At 44.2% G+C, this 13,434-nt stretch overlaps 1 protein-coding gene across 1 annotated transcript; it reads right to left on the bottom strand.

The window, feature by feature from the left end:
• Window positions 1–4,299: 4,299 nt before the first annotated feature.
• Window positions 4,300–12,343, bottom strand: FBXO5 (F-box protein 5). Its single transcript, XM_069850871.1, is given in 8 exon segments — window positions 4,300–5,345; window positions 6,158–6,319; window positions 7,519–7,609; window positions 7,934–8,654; window positions 8,657–8,666; window positions 10,950–11,141; window positions 11,144–11,400; window positions 12,319–12,343. Coding segments are annotated over 8 exon segments (1,710 nt in total). The 3' UTR covers window positions 4,300–5,093.
• Between the last annotated feature and the right edge of the window lie 1,091 nt (window positions 12,344–13,434).

Below are 13,434 nucleotides of genomic sequence, written 5' to 3'. Positions count from 1 at the left end.
TTTTTTTGCATTTTAATTTCTCACAATACCTCCCAAACCCTTGGCTTGTTTGAGTGCTGTACTGAAATACAGTAAGGGCAATTCTGAGCTCAAACAACAGAGTAGTACTAAACTTTAAGGGACAAAGCCTCAGCTGCTGAATCATCTCAATGGTCATTATAGGAATGTCTATTCCTTTATTTGAACCTCACAACTATTTCTGCTTATGCCAGCAGGCTCAAGTAGACCCTGGTTGCTTTTAGTTTACACTAGGAATGTTAACATTATGTTTTTCCCCCCTCTTCTTTTGTTCCCGTGGACTGCTTCAGAGGAGAAAACACTCTGACATGGCAACATAAAAATTGAGCGGACCTGGTACAACAATTTCTTCATCCTCAGGTAAAGACTCATATTGCAGCAGTTGTTCATGTCTGTAACTCCTTATCCTCTACTCCAAAGTTTAGCTATATTCGAGAGGCAATCGTTTCTATTGCAGCAAGTGTATTCCACAATCAAGTACCTATCACAGAAATTGCCTGGTCCATCCTTACATTGACGTAATGGCATTTCAGCTCAAGACACCTGTTCCTCTTAAACACAGTGAAGACACTATATGAGAAGTTGCCTTACATGTTCACGCTATGCCTTATAGATATTTTGTAAGTCATCACCATTAGCTTCTGCCGGAAGACCCATCCAGGTCACACAACAGCAGATGCATAGCTGAGGTGTTCAATGAACCTCAGCTTATCAGGAACACGACATCCAATCCCAGGTAAACTTCTATTCACTGCTTGCTCCAGATTCACACTAAGGGCTTGGTGGGATGACTGACCCTCACTGCCTTGGAGTGGCAGCTTTGCCACTACCACTTGTCACTACAGGAGCACAAGGTGAGCAGAATACACATTTTTTAGGGCACCCAATCACTTTTTGAAGAAGGCATGTATCTACCAGCAGGATAAAGCTTTTCTGGAAGGCACATGTATATTTTTAAATTCAGTGAAAACATATAAATCCTATAGAAATATTTTTTTAACAAATATTAAAATCAGTAATTTAAATCAAAGTTTGAGGTTTGTTCTTTTCATCGCAGATTTAATGCAGCTACCAGTGACAGCGGTTGCTACATGGATAGCTACAGTCAGCAGAAGTGGAGGAAATTTACTCTCCAGTCAATGGATCCGGCTTCATACAGTGTTTGAAGAGCACCATCTGGTGGTTTTCCCTTTCTAGAACGTATTTTTTTTTTTTTCAAATCTCTGTAGTCCAGCACAATTTTGTCAAAAAGATTAGTCAGCTCTTGGCTTTAGGAGTAGACGTTTTGGAAGGTAGGGAGGGAGTTCTTATCACAATCTTAATCTAGATTCCTTTGTTTAAATTCTTTAAGTCAGATTTTATAGATTTTACTATCAAATATTCTGGGGGGTGGTGGTGTTGAGTAATTAGTGCCATAACTTTGGTCTTTAAACACTTTTGCACAGACACTTTCAACACGCTAAAATTTAGCTTCTTTGCCGTGGAGTCTTTTGCTAGTGACATCATATCTGATACATGTTGAAGTTTTGCCACACATTAGAAATCTGCCTCCAAGGTGAACAGCCGAACTGTGTCATATGCTAAAGCACCAACAGCTGCAGAGTTGAAGTAAGGGAGGGGGGTGTCCTGTTTTGGTTCTGTGTCTTACGACCCTCACAGCACAAAGGCTGCTCCTGGAGCATGAATTACACTGATAGGTGCACACAGTCTTGTCTTTGCTTTCACAAGTTACTATATGATCAGATTAATCATCATTATCTGACATTTCTCTCCAACTTCTTTGGTTTCTGTAGTGGGACAACAGAGATAATTACCCTTAACGTTTTTCAAAAAGGTGTTAAGTGCATCTTCAATATCTTAGGTATGAACTGAGCAGCTACTTGGATTTTACAAAAAACAAACAAACAACAAAAAAAAACCACCCAAACCCCAAACATTGTAAGTGCAAGAGAGGAGAGATGCAAAATGTGGATATTCAGTATTGATATTAGGAAGTTCTAAATCCCTATCTCTGCCAGCTAGAGTCAGGATGAAATTAAAGAATATTCTGGCTCCAGAGTTGTTCAAGCCTAGGGGAGTTTTAAAGGGTTGTCACAGCAATTTGCAGAGAACTGCAGAGTAGAGAACTGTCCCACCCTTCCTCACCATGCAGAACCATGCCTGGAGATAAGCAAGTAGCTGGGAGAAATCCATACTCTTCCACCAGCTGGGTGGTGACTTCTTCAGCCAGCAGATATTTATCACCCTCTGTAGATCTGAAAGGCACCTGTAATGTGGGTAAGAAGCTTATCACATTCCTGCAATGTTACTGGGGCTGCCAGTCATCGAGTCTGAAAGTGGTTTTGATAACACAGCTGTAGTTGGGAACAACTCATCTCCATACAGCAACTGCCTCACTTTTCACTTGTGCTGAGTATGCTCTCACATTGATCATATATCAAAGGCACGTTCAAGATAGGTCAGCACAGACATTAGCAACAATCTGTATCTACTGCTTTGGTCCCACCTTCCACACATAAATAGCTTGCCTTAGCACTAGTGGGGGCACCAGATAATGCCCTCCCTCTCTGTAATGAGCTGCTGTCTTGCTTATCTACTTGGGGGAGATGGACTATTCACTCTGTTTTTCTCTGGCATTTGCGAGATCAACATTCATACAGTTTTCAGGAACATATACACCATTTACCAGAAAGGAAGAAAAAGCTGCATGGCTACCACACGTGTCCATGCTGCTCTTCAGAAGTTTTGCATAAAAAAAGTTGCATTAGTAACAGGTCAATGCCCTTAAGGAGCTGTTATCCACCTATTGAAGGCTACAGTCTCAAATGTCTATTATGATTAACACTAAAGTTTGTAGGCAACATTCCAAGGATCAGCCATAATAATCAGCAGCAGACTCCTTACAGCTTAGCCAAAGCTTCCTTAGAAGCTTTCAGGTAGAAGGTAGTTACCTCTTGTCACTGAGAACTTAGAAAAAAATATCTGTTTCTCATTATTGTTCACCTCCAGCTGTGACCACTGGAACAATGTAGCTCAATTCTGCATGAGCAGAATTTCTACAGGAAAAAAAACCTCAAGCAGTTGTCCTTACTCTGTGTACAAGTTATTCGGCCCACAAGATAGTGGACAGTTCCTTAGTAAGGCTCAAAACTCGAAAAGACAAACCAGTTAAGTTTGTAATGTCCACATTCAGCTACAAAATAGACATTTTCATTCAAGATGCTTCATATTCTGTTATACCAGCCTGAACGCGGATACTTGTGCCACATTTCTCAAAACCAGCATACAAAAGGGCAGTTCTGTCCAGATTGCATTAAGATCTCCATGCTCTTCAGGACACAGGTATTTCAGTAGACACAGATGAAAAACAAAGTTCTGTTTATGTTTGTTACTTATCTGTGTCCAGCCTACATGCACTGTGGTTGCATGCGTATCATACTCCTGACTGTTGCCTTTTCCACATCTCATAAACAATGCTGGAGACAATATCCAGTAGTTGAAGGCTGTTACTTCCTATGCAAACATCATTCTTCTGGCCTGCCGTATAGGACTGGTTGGTAAAGGTGGCATGGTCCACCAGCACAAACTTTCATAAGATGGGAGAACTCGGCTTTTCATTCATAGATCTTGAGAATATCAGTAAGGCAAGACTTAAGAAGGTTCTTGAAATAACTCAGCCAGTCTCTTATTTCAAGTCTCAGATTTAAGATAGGAGATTAAGTTTGCCACACAAAAGCGTAACACCAGAGGTCCTGCTCAACTGTTCACAATTAGAAAACAAGCAACTGCAGTAAAAGTTGCTATGCAGCATATAGCTGCTGTCCCAGGTCAAGGAGCAGGACCTACTATGCGCCCTTCCTGGTCTGTTCTCTACTAACTGGAAAAAAAACCACATAAGCCTCAGACACTTCCAGAAAACGTATCAGTCCTTTTCTTGAAAGCTTGCTGTGGAATGACAAGGACTCTACAGACAGTTACCCAGCTCCACTATAGCAGCATAAATTCAGCCAATTAAAAAAATATTCCGTTTAATGCACTGGTTCAGAAACTATCAGCAATTACTAAGACCCCTTTGGTAAGCTGCAGGAATATTGCATGAGAATGGATCCAGTACATTTTTTATGAAACCAGGAGATTTGTTTTAAATGTTGAAAAAATGAGAAATGCAAAAAAGCACCAAAAATGAAAAAAAAATCGAGAAATTAATACAAAAAGTAATCTTTTAGGATGATAAATAAAAGTCCAGATTTGCCAACCAAATTGTGGAAAACAGCAATTTATTTTCACATTTACAAGACAAACATTAATAATATTTAAAGTACTATTTACATGTATATACAAACATTAAAACTTTACCTTAGGATTTGGAAAGAAATGGCCAACAAAATTTTTTTAGCAGTATGGCCAAGATACAGTACTTTTTCTTTTTAAGTGTGAAAGGGTATCACATCAGTTCAAGGAAAACTGGCAGTTCCTAAATGAAGAAATGAAGGAAGAGTAACAATTAAATATTCACATAAGGAGAGCCATCAGAAAAAATGGCATTATGACCTTTCACATTTTAAAATTAAGGCAAAGCCTTGAAGAAAATCCTTAAAATCTAGACTTCCTCATAATTTTATGTTAAAAAGGACTTCACTTGACATTCTCACTATAAACGCTTTAAAAAAAGACTTTTGAACAAGAGTAAACATTTAAATAAAATACAGTTTGTACTTCCCTCCTGTAGCATTCAAGAATTGCTAGGCTCGGCTACTTGCCAAAACTTTTGTTTTAGTCAATATTATTGTGAGGTGTTTTGAAGACTGGGACGCTATAGACATTGTCAAAATAGTATTTAACGTCACTAGAACCCATATATAGAATCCTTTTAAATTTATAATTAGTATGACTTCTAAAAACTGAGAATTGTGATGATTCCTAGAAATTTTGACATGACCAAACAGTACAATGGAATAATAAAAATAAACTTTTTTAAATGCAGAAGAGCAGTATTTTCTTGTTTGATTTTCTTTGTGTGTAGCCCAAAAAAAGCTTTTATGGAACACCTGACAATCTGTATTGGGATGGGTGGCTCATAATCGCTGTAGATTCTGTTTGCTTTTCTTCGTCCCAGGAAGTGGCCCTAGCTTAAAGCTGGATTTCACTGGTTTGCCACTCATACAGTCACTGGAGCTGTGATAGCGGCACATGCACTTTGTGCAATAGTCAAAGCCACAACTTTCACGACTGCACACTGCTCTTTGTACATAGGAGTCATACTTAGCAGGTGAGCCACAGCGATGGCACACTTTAAAGCTTTCAGTGTTTTTCAGGGTCTTGGCAGCCTGTTGGAAAAAGCATATAAAGAAAACTTTAAGCATAGGGTAAAAAACACCCCAAACATTCCCCGATAAAGTTATAAAACATTTTATAATTTCTTCCACCTGAGAGACAAATAAAAAATTTAGCCTAGTTCTGATTGAATCAAATTCTAATGGAGATTGAAGAGGAGTAATCATTCTATAACTGCAGGTGCTTTGGACTGGAATAGAGGTAGCAAGTTTAAAATTATTTAAATTTTAAATTTAATTCTCAGAGACACTAAATACAAAACAGCAGAAGAAACAGCCCTCCTGAATCCTCCAAGCCTCAACCAAGAACGGTAATTTAGTTAACTTTCATTTAAATAATGAAAAAAATGTGAATTTCATTTAAAACAAACAATTTAACAGAAAGAAATGTTTCCAGAAACCTCAGCTGTGGAGCACTCCGCTTGAGACACAAAATAGACTCAATTCCTACTTCTCTCCAATAAAATAATTTGACACAAACCCAGACCTATCACTCCAAATCATTTAGCATGAGAAAGTTAAACTTGCATGACTCCTTATATCACTCAAGTGTTAAAACCAAAATATTTTTGTCATCTAAATGTCTGTTTATAGACATACATACGTTTATAAAGGCAAAAAGTTTTATACTGCTACTTCAGTGCACAGCTGAACTTTCAGATTTCTAATACTACAAACTGCTATATAGTCAGTCATACTAATAGAGCACATCAAACTGGAGATACTACTTTTAAAAATATGCTTTACATGCTAATTGTGTGCCAGATGATGTGAGAAATAAAAGATCAAGGAAAATCACCAATTACCTCAGAAAACTCTGCCAGCCTGCTGTGTTTCTTAGAGGCTTTAGATCTGGTGCCTTTTTTACTCAAGTTGTTTGGTAAGGTTGCTTTCTGAATGGAAGTTAAAGTTGTTCGGTAGAGAACATAATCTCTTGTTGCAGCATGTTCGGATGCTTTAGTGCCATTCTAATGAAAAGCAAAGAAGAATAACATTTCAGAATAAATATATCTGATACCAAATTTTTATTTAATAAAAGTAAAAATCTTATTTTTTCCCATAATAAAATGTCATACCAAGTAGTACACTGATATTACTTTAGTTTTCTCAGTCAGTACTGTTATAAATGCATAGAACAGACCCCTGGTTCAGACCATCAAAACCAACCACCTTCTATTACGTGATGCAACTTACTTTCAGATTAAAACATCATAATTATTTAGGCAGAGCATGTAACCTAGTCACCACAGTGCTTTAAAGCACAGGACAACATTTTTAACTCTTTCTGGTGAACAAGGATTCCTGAAGTTTTCTTTCTGAGAAGTAAGCCTTCCCCTAATTTTCTAAGTTTGCAGTTTAAGTAAAAAAAAATCGTCATACAGTGGCAGGGAGGAAATCAGACTTAACCAGATGTATGTTCACTGGTGTCCAATTGTTTCATTCCAGCAAGCTAGCATCACAAAATACTACATAAAATACAAACTAGTTGACTTCCTTATTCTGTGGCAGATCCTAAGCCTTGTTTCACTGCCCCTCCACCTCTCAAAGAAGAAAACCTCTCCTAGTGTTTTAAGGAGTCTTGGCTTGGTAAAGTGACGTCAGTCTGGTTGGATCTTGTATTTTTTAATTCATACAACAAACGGGCATTAGGAGCAGCTCACAGCACAAAAGAAGTTTTTCAGTTATCTGTAGCCAACATGTTGCACTTTAGAGACTGCTTGCTAGAAAGTCCATGCAGAGAACCTGGGTCACACAGTCACCTGAGTGGTTTCTCTCAGGCTCTCTCTCTTCTGCATCAGTGGGGACACTACGGTAAGCAAGCCTCAGATGAGAGCCTCTAGTGCTTGCCCAGTGGGCAGTGCTGGAAATGACCCTTCTTCCTGCCTTTCTTTGTACCACAGACCATGTGGAAGCTCTTAAGAAAATCTGCATCTATCCTGTGGTAACCTTCTCTGTCAGCCTTTCTTGGGCTCCAAAGATGGTTTACAAGCTAACAGTGAAGTGATAGTGCAGATGGAGCATCCTAACAGGACAAACTCATACACTCCAATGAAGCTGTTCTCAGCTTAAGAAAGTCTCAGGCAATCTCTTAAGGCTGGGACGAGTCCTAAAATAGCAGAAAGACACAGATTTAAGCTTGAAATGTCTAATAACTGCAGGAACTTACAGAAATATTTTTAATAGCTTTACTATACATTTGGAAAATCCGTGTATCTTCTCGTAGAATCTTCAGCCACGTTTTGCTGACTTTGGCAAAACTGCAATGACAATACAAACATATCAGTTACCTCCTAGGAAAGGGAACAGCTTTTTGCTAAATAGCGTGACTAACTATGTAATCTTTTTCTTTTATGGAGAAGAATGCAATATGTTCATAGTTATAATCTTCAATTTGTCTTCTAGGGAAAAGACTTATCGTCCATATCTAACATAGCTTACATTGACAGTGCATGTTTCAATATACTAGTACACAATACTAAGCACTGAGTAAATGTCACAAGCCCCACATCTGAAAAATTCTTAAGCCATCTGACTAGGTTGTTTACTTTCCCAATGAAATCCAATGAGATCAATATACTTACTTAATTAAATCTATTTCACCAAGATGCCTTAAGATGTTTGCTAATATATGCTTCAGGTTCTTTTGGAAGAGTTCTGCAAGAATGTCTATTCTATCCAATCCCATTTTCTTTCCAATTAGGTTACAAAGTTCAAACTTTCCTCTAGAAAGAATTCTGTCGACTGCAGCCCAAGACTTGAGATTTCTTTTACCACTTTTTTTCAAAGTTGAGCAAATCATTTCTTCATAATGGATCACTGGCAACAAAGTTTTCTTTGAAAATTGTGCTTGATTTTGGTCCTTTGTAAAACAATGGTTTGGTGTGTCACAGAGATTCCCAGCCAAAAGTATACTATCCTCATGCTCTATTGCATCAGTGTATTGATTACTTATCATAGAGGAATAACCACTGTCCTCATTACATTTACTGTTTTCCAGTGCCTCCATTTCATAGATATCTTCATCAAGTCTCTGGGTTACTTGCTTGTTTTCTTTATTATAAACAGGTCTTCCTTCATCTTCAAGATCTAGATTTCTGGTGATCCCATGGTATGAGTCACTAAAGAGTATTTCTTGATGCTTTTCAGCACACCTTTTAAAAATGCCTTCCTCATAATTCAAAGAGCAGGATTCTTCTAGTCTTTTCTTCTCCATAGTAGTCTTCAATGGTGCAAACCCAGCATGAAGAGTTGTACAATCAAAATCACATTTCATTTTGAAGGAGTGGTTAAAGTTTGATTTATTTTGTTCGTATCCTGCAAGGCACAAGGAAACTATCAGAACACAGCATAAACTGCACCAGAAATTGTTTTTCCTAAAGAACCAATCACATCTTCCTTCTGCATGATGAATTCTAAGCTTTTACCCAACTCACCCTCTAGCGTCTAAAACAGACAACTGGTGGAACTATGGATTATGTCAGTCATACGCTAAATCTATGCGAGATCTTCTCTGAAATTAGAACTTTAAGCTGCATATAACTGGGCTTTAAAAAAACCCCAAAAGACTGGATTTTTTTACTTTGTCACCATTCCAGTAGTATAGATTTTTTTTGTACACACCAATGCCTCCACTTCCTACCCTAAATGTGTGGGTGAACTCAAGGACACATGCGGTCCCCATAAGGGACACCTGTGGCAGAGGGTCCATGAGGGACAGCACAGCCCTGCACGGCTATAGCCAGGCCAGAGTAGCCTTAAGTTTGCATCCAAGGCCAGAGGCAACGGTGCTAATGCAGCCAGATATCTGGCATTTTTAAGAGGGAAGAAGTCTGGGTGGCACAGGAAAAGCCTGAGTGCTCACATCCATGTGTAAATTACAATGGAAAGCAGCAACCCTTAAAACCTGATCAAAGTGAAATAAAGTTTACTTCTAACTACGATTTATAAGAGGATGGGAGGTCAAAAGATATTACAGAAAAAATGAGGTTTTCTTGCCCCGTTTCTTTTCCCTCCTTCCGAAGTGTGGTGCTATCTATACTAACAATTGGCGGGGGGGGATGGGAGAGGGCTGAAGGGGAGAAGGAAGCCGTCTCCGTCGTGTTTAATAGAAGGGGCAAATAATTTTTAACACGCTTTGCAATCTGCATGAAAAATAAGCTCCCCCGTTTGAGCGGATATTTTACACGAGTTAAACGCTTCTAGTAGAATTGTAGGAAAAAAACTCAAGTATTAGAAAAATGTGTTTCATGAAAGTTTCGGATACCTACATCTGCTGGAAGAAAGGAGAAGTACGCTCATGGCTATGTAGGGCGCGAGTTGGGGAGAGATGCCCTCGTTAAGCCCACTCCCCTCCTGCCCCCTCACTCGAGGAGCTTTTGCCCTAAACCCCTGCAGAACTCGGATTCGGGGCGCTCGGTAAGCCGGGTCCCCGACTCTGCAACGCCCCTGGAATCGCTCCCGCGCCTTCGGGGGTCCCCGCTTTCCCCGCGCTGCAGCACAGACCCCTGAAGAGGGGGCGGCAGAGAGCGCGGCGCCTCCCCCACTGCCCGCCGGCGGGAGATGCGCCCCCAGCGCCCGCGGGGCGCGCCCCACCCCGGCTCGGCCGCGGGACCGGGGCCGTCCGCACGCCACCAGCCCGACCGCGCTCAGCCCCTCAGCCCCACCTCAGCCCCCCAGTCCCCACCATCCCGCGCTCAGACTGCTCCCAGCTCAGCCCCTCACACCCACCCCCTCCAGCTCAAGGCCCCCATTCCGATGACCCCGCGCTCAGACCATTCTCAGCTCAGCCCCCCCGTCCCGACTATTCGGCGCTTCCCCCATCCCCAGCTCAGGCCCCCTATTTCCCCACATCCCCAGCTCAGTACACCCCATCCCCAGCTCAGGCCCCCCCATTTTCCCCATCCCCAGCTCAGGCCCCCCCCATTTTCCCCATCCCCAGCTCAGGCCCCCCCATTTTCCCACATCCCCAGCTCAGCCCCCCCCCATTTTCCCACATCCCCAGCTCAGGCCCCCCCCATTTGCCCACATCCCCAGCTCAGTACACTCCACCCCCAGCTCAGGCCCCCCCATTTCCCCCATCCCCAGCTCAGGCCCCCCCATTTCCCCCATCCCTAGCTCAAGCCCCCTATATCCCCCAGCTCAGGCCCCCCCATTTTCCCCATCCCCAGCTCAGGCCCCCTATATCCCCACATCCCGAGCTCAGGCCCCCCATTTTCCCCCATCCCCATCTCAGGCCCCTCCATTTTCCCCATCCCAGGCCCCCCCATTTTCCCCATCCCCAGCTCAGTACATTCCATCCCCAGCTCAGCCTCCCCATCCCCAGCTCAGGCCCCCTATATCCCCACATCCCGAGCTCAGGCCCCCCATTTTCCCCCATCCCCAGCTCAGGCCCCCCCGTTTTCCCCATCCCCAGCTCAGGCCCCCTATATCCCCCAGCTCAGGCCCCCCATTTTCCCACATCCCCAGCTCAGTACACCCCATCCCCAGCTCAGGCCCCCCCATTTCCCCCATCCCCAGCTCAGGCCCCCCATCCCGACCACCCCCAGCTCAGCCCCCCGTCCCGCCGGCGGGATGGCGGAGCGCCCTCCCCGCGCTCACCTGCAGGGCTGCGCCGCCGCGGACCGCGGGCAGAGAATGCGCGGCTGCCCTTTGCCGGGTACTTTTAAAAACTTTGAATTTGGTGTCCAAAACCGCGCCGGCCAATCCGGCGCCGCCGCCCGCGGCCGCGCGGCCAATGGGGCGCGGGCAGAAGGCGGGGGCCAATGGGCGGCGGCGCGGGGCGGGGCCGCCGCCCGCTCACATTTTCCCTCCTCAGCCGGCCCTGGGAGAGCCGAGTGGCGGGGAAGGCGCTGCGCGCGCGCGCGCCCTCCGAGCGGGGCCGCTCGTGCCTCCCGCCCGTGTGCCCCTTCCTCAGGCTGCCCCCCCCTCCCCAGCCCTCCCAGGGTGCTCTTCCACACGAGCCGCGCTGACTCGCTGCGGCAATGGTGGGAGTGGGCGGCACAGGTCGAAGAACTGCTTGGCGCCCGCCTAACATCTGCCTTTTGCTTTTCTGAATGGGATTTTCCCCATCATCCTTGCACGCTCCAAGTGCACAAAGCTCCTGCACCGGGGAAGGGTTTGTTCAAGTCTGGCGGTGGATCTTAGATCAGGGCTCCTACTGCGGAAGGAATCTCTTTCTTTTAAACTATAGTCACAGAATCATAGAATGGTTTGGGTTGGAAGGCCCTTAAAGATCATCGAGTTCCACCCCCCCTGCCACGGGCAGGGACACCTCCCACCAGCCCAGGCTGCCCAAGGCCCCATCCAGCCTGGCCTTGAACACCCCCAGGGATGGGGCAGCCACAGCTTCCCTGGGCAACCTGGGCCAGTGCCCCACCACACTCATAGTGGAGAAATTCCTCCTTATGTCTAGTCTAAATCTGCCCCTCTCCACTTTATACCCGTTGCCCCTCATCCTATCACCACAAGCCTTTGTGAACGCTCTCTCCCCAGCTTTCTTGTAGGTCCCCTTCAGGTACTGGTCAAGGTTATTATAGCTAGCAGAGTGAGGAGGAGTGCTGCTGGGAGCCTACAGGCTGGATATCAGCGCAGGGATCTCACTGCTCCCAAAACCATAACCTCACAGCTCAGGAAGGTTGCATTTGTAGTGAGAAAATAGACCTTCAGTTAACCTGAATAGGGAGCAAGAACAGAACTTAAAAACTGTACACAGTAAAGTCTGCCATTGACAGGGCCAGGAGGTATCACTCAAGACCACAGAGTCATAGAATCACCAGGTTGGAAAAGACCTCCTGGATCATCGAGTCTAACCATTCCCATTTGCCACTAAACCATGTCCCTGTGCACCTCGTCTACCCATCTTCTAAACACCTCCAGGGACAGTGACACAATCACCTCCCTGGGCAGCCTTTTCCAGTGCCCAATGACACTTCCTGTAAAAAGTGTTTTTCTGATATCTAGTCTGAACCTCCTCTGGTGCAGGTTGAGGCCATTACCCCTTGTCCTGTCCCCTGTCACTTGGGAGAAGAGGTCAGCTCCCTCCCTCTATACAACCTCCCTTCAGGTAGTTGTAGAGAGCAATAAGGTCTCCCCTCAGCCTCCTCTTCTCAAGGCTAAACAACCCCAGCTCCCTCAGCCGCTCCTCGTAAGACTTGTTCTCCAGCCCCTTCACCAGCTACATTGTTCTTCTCTGGACACACTCCAGAGCCTCAACATCCTTCTTGTAACAAGGGGCCCAGAACTAAACACAGTATTCAAGGAGCAGTCTCACCAGTGCCGAGTACAGAGGGAGAATAACCTCCCTGGACCTGCTGGTCACACTGTTTCTGATACAAGCCGAGATGCCATTGGCCTTCTTGGCTACCTGGGCACACTGCTGGCTCATGTTCAGTTGGCTGTCAACCAACACCCCCAGGTCCTTCTCCACCTTGTATGACACTGTCAGAGGCAGCTTTGGGACACCTCCTGCCAGAAGTATGTGATACCTGGCTTCTCTCACACTGATCAGGGGCTGGCCCCTATTGAAGCAACACCACATCTACGGTCTGTTCAGAAGACACACAAGCACAGGGAGGCGGCAAGACCTGGCCAGCCAGGCCACCAGCTGGAGCATCAGGGAAGGTCAATGTGACAAAGACCTGAACACTTATGTAAATTTAATACAGTAGTCCCGTTCTAAGACCTGGCTGATGGCCCTTATTTGTTTGCAATGTTATGAAGCTGAGTTAGGGACAAGGAATCACAGATTCCATCCTCTACTTGGTATAGTGTATCCTGGCCTTAAATGAAGGCAAGAAGACTGTCACATGTGCTTTGTATTCTTCTGTTTACAGTACTCATCTGGTAGGAATAAAGAGTTCAGTTGTAGTTCCTGTTCTAATCAATATCTAATTATTTTGCACACAATATGCATCACTGTTCATTTTTACTTTATGATCCATCTGGGAGTTGTAAATCTGGACCTGGGTCTAATGCTTACCAGTACGTGTGCCTCAACTTTTGCATAGAGGTATTCCCACATCTAAAGTTAACTTATACGTCTTTAACTAAAAGATTTGAACTTAATTATAGCTACCATGAGGTA

This window comes from Phaenicophaeus curvirostris, chromosome 2 (genome assembly GCF_032191515.1).
Source record: "Phaenicophaeus curvirostris isolate KB17595 chromosome 2, BPBGC_Pcur_1.0, whole genome shotgun sequence".
NCBI classification, from domain to species: domain Eukaryota; kingdom Metazoa; phylum Chordata; class Aves; order Cuculiformes; family Cuculidae; genus Phaenicophaeus; species Phaenicophaeus curvirostris.
The sequence above is the reverse complement of the archived record's forward strand: the minus strand, read 5'-3'. Positions and strand labels throughout refer to the sequence as shown.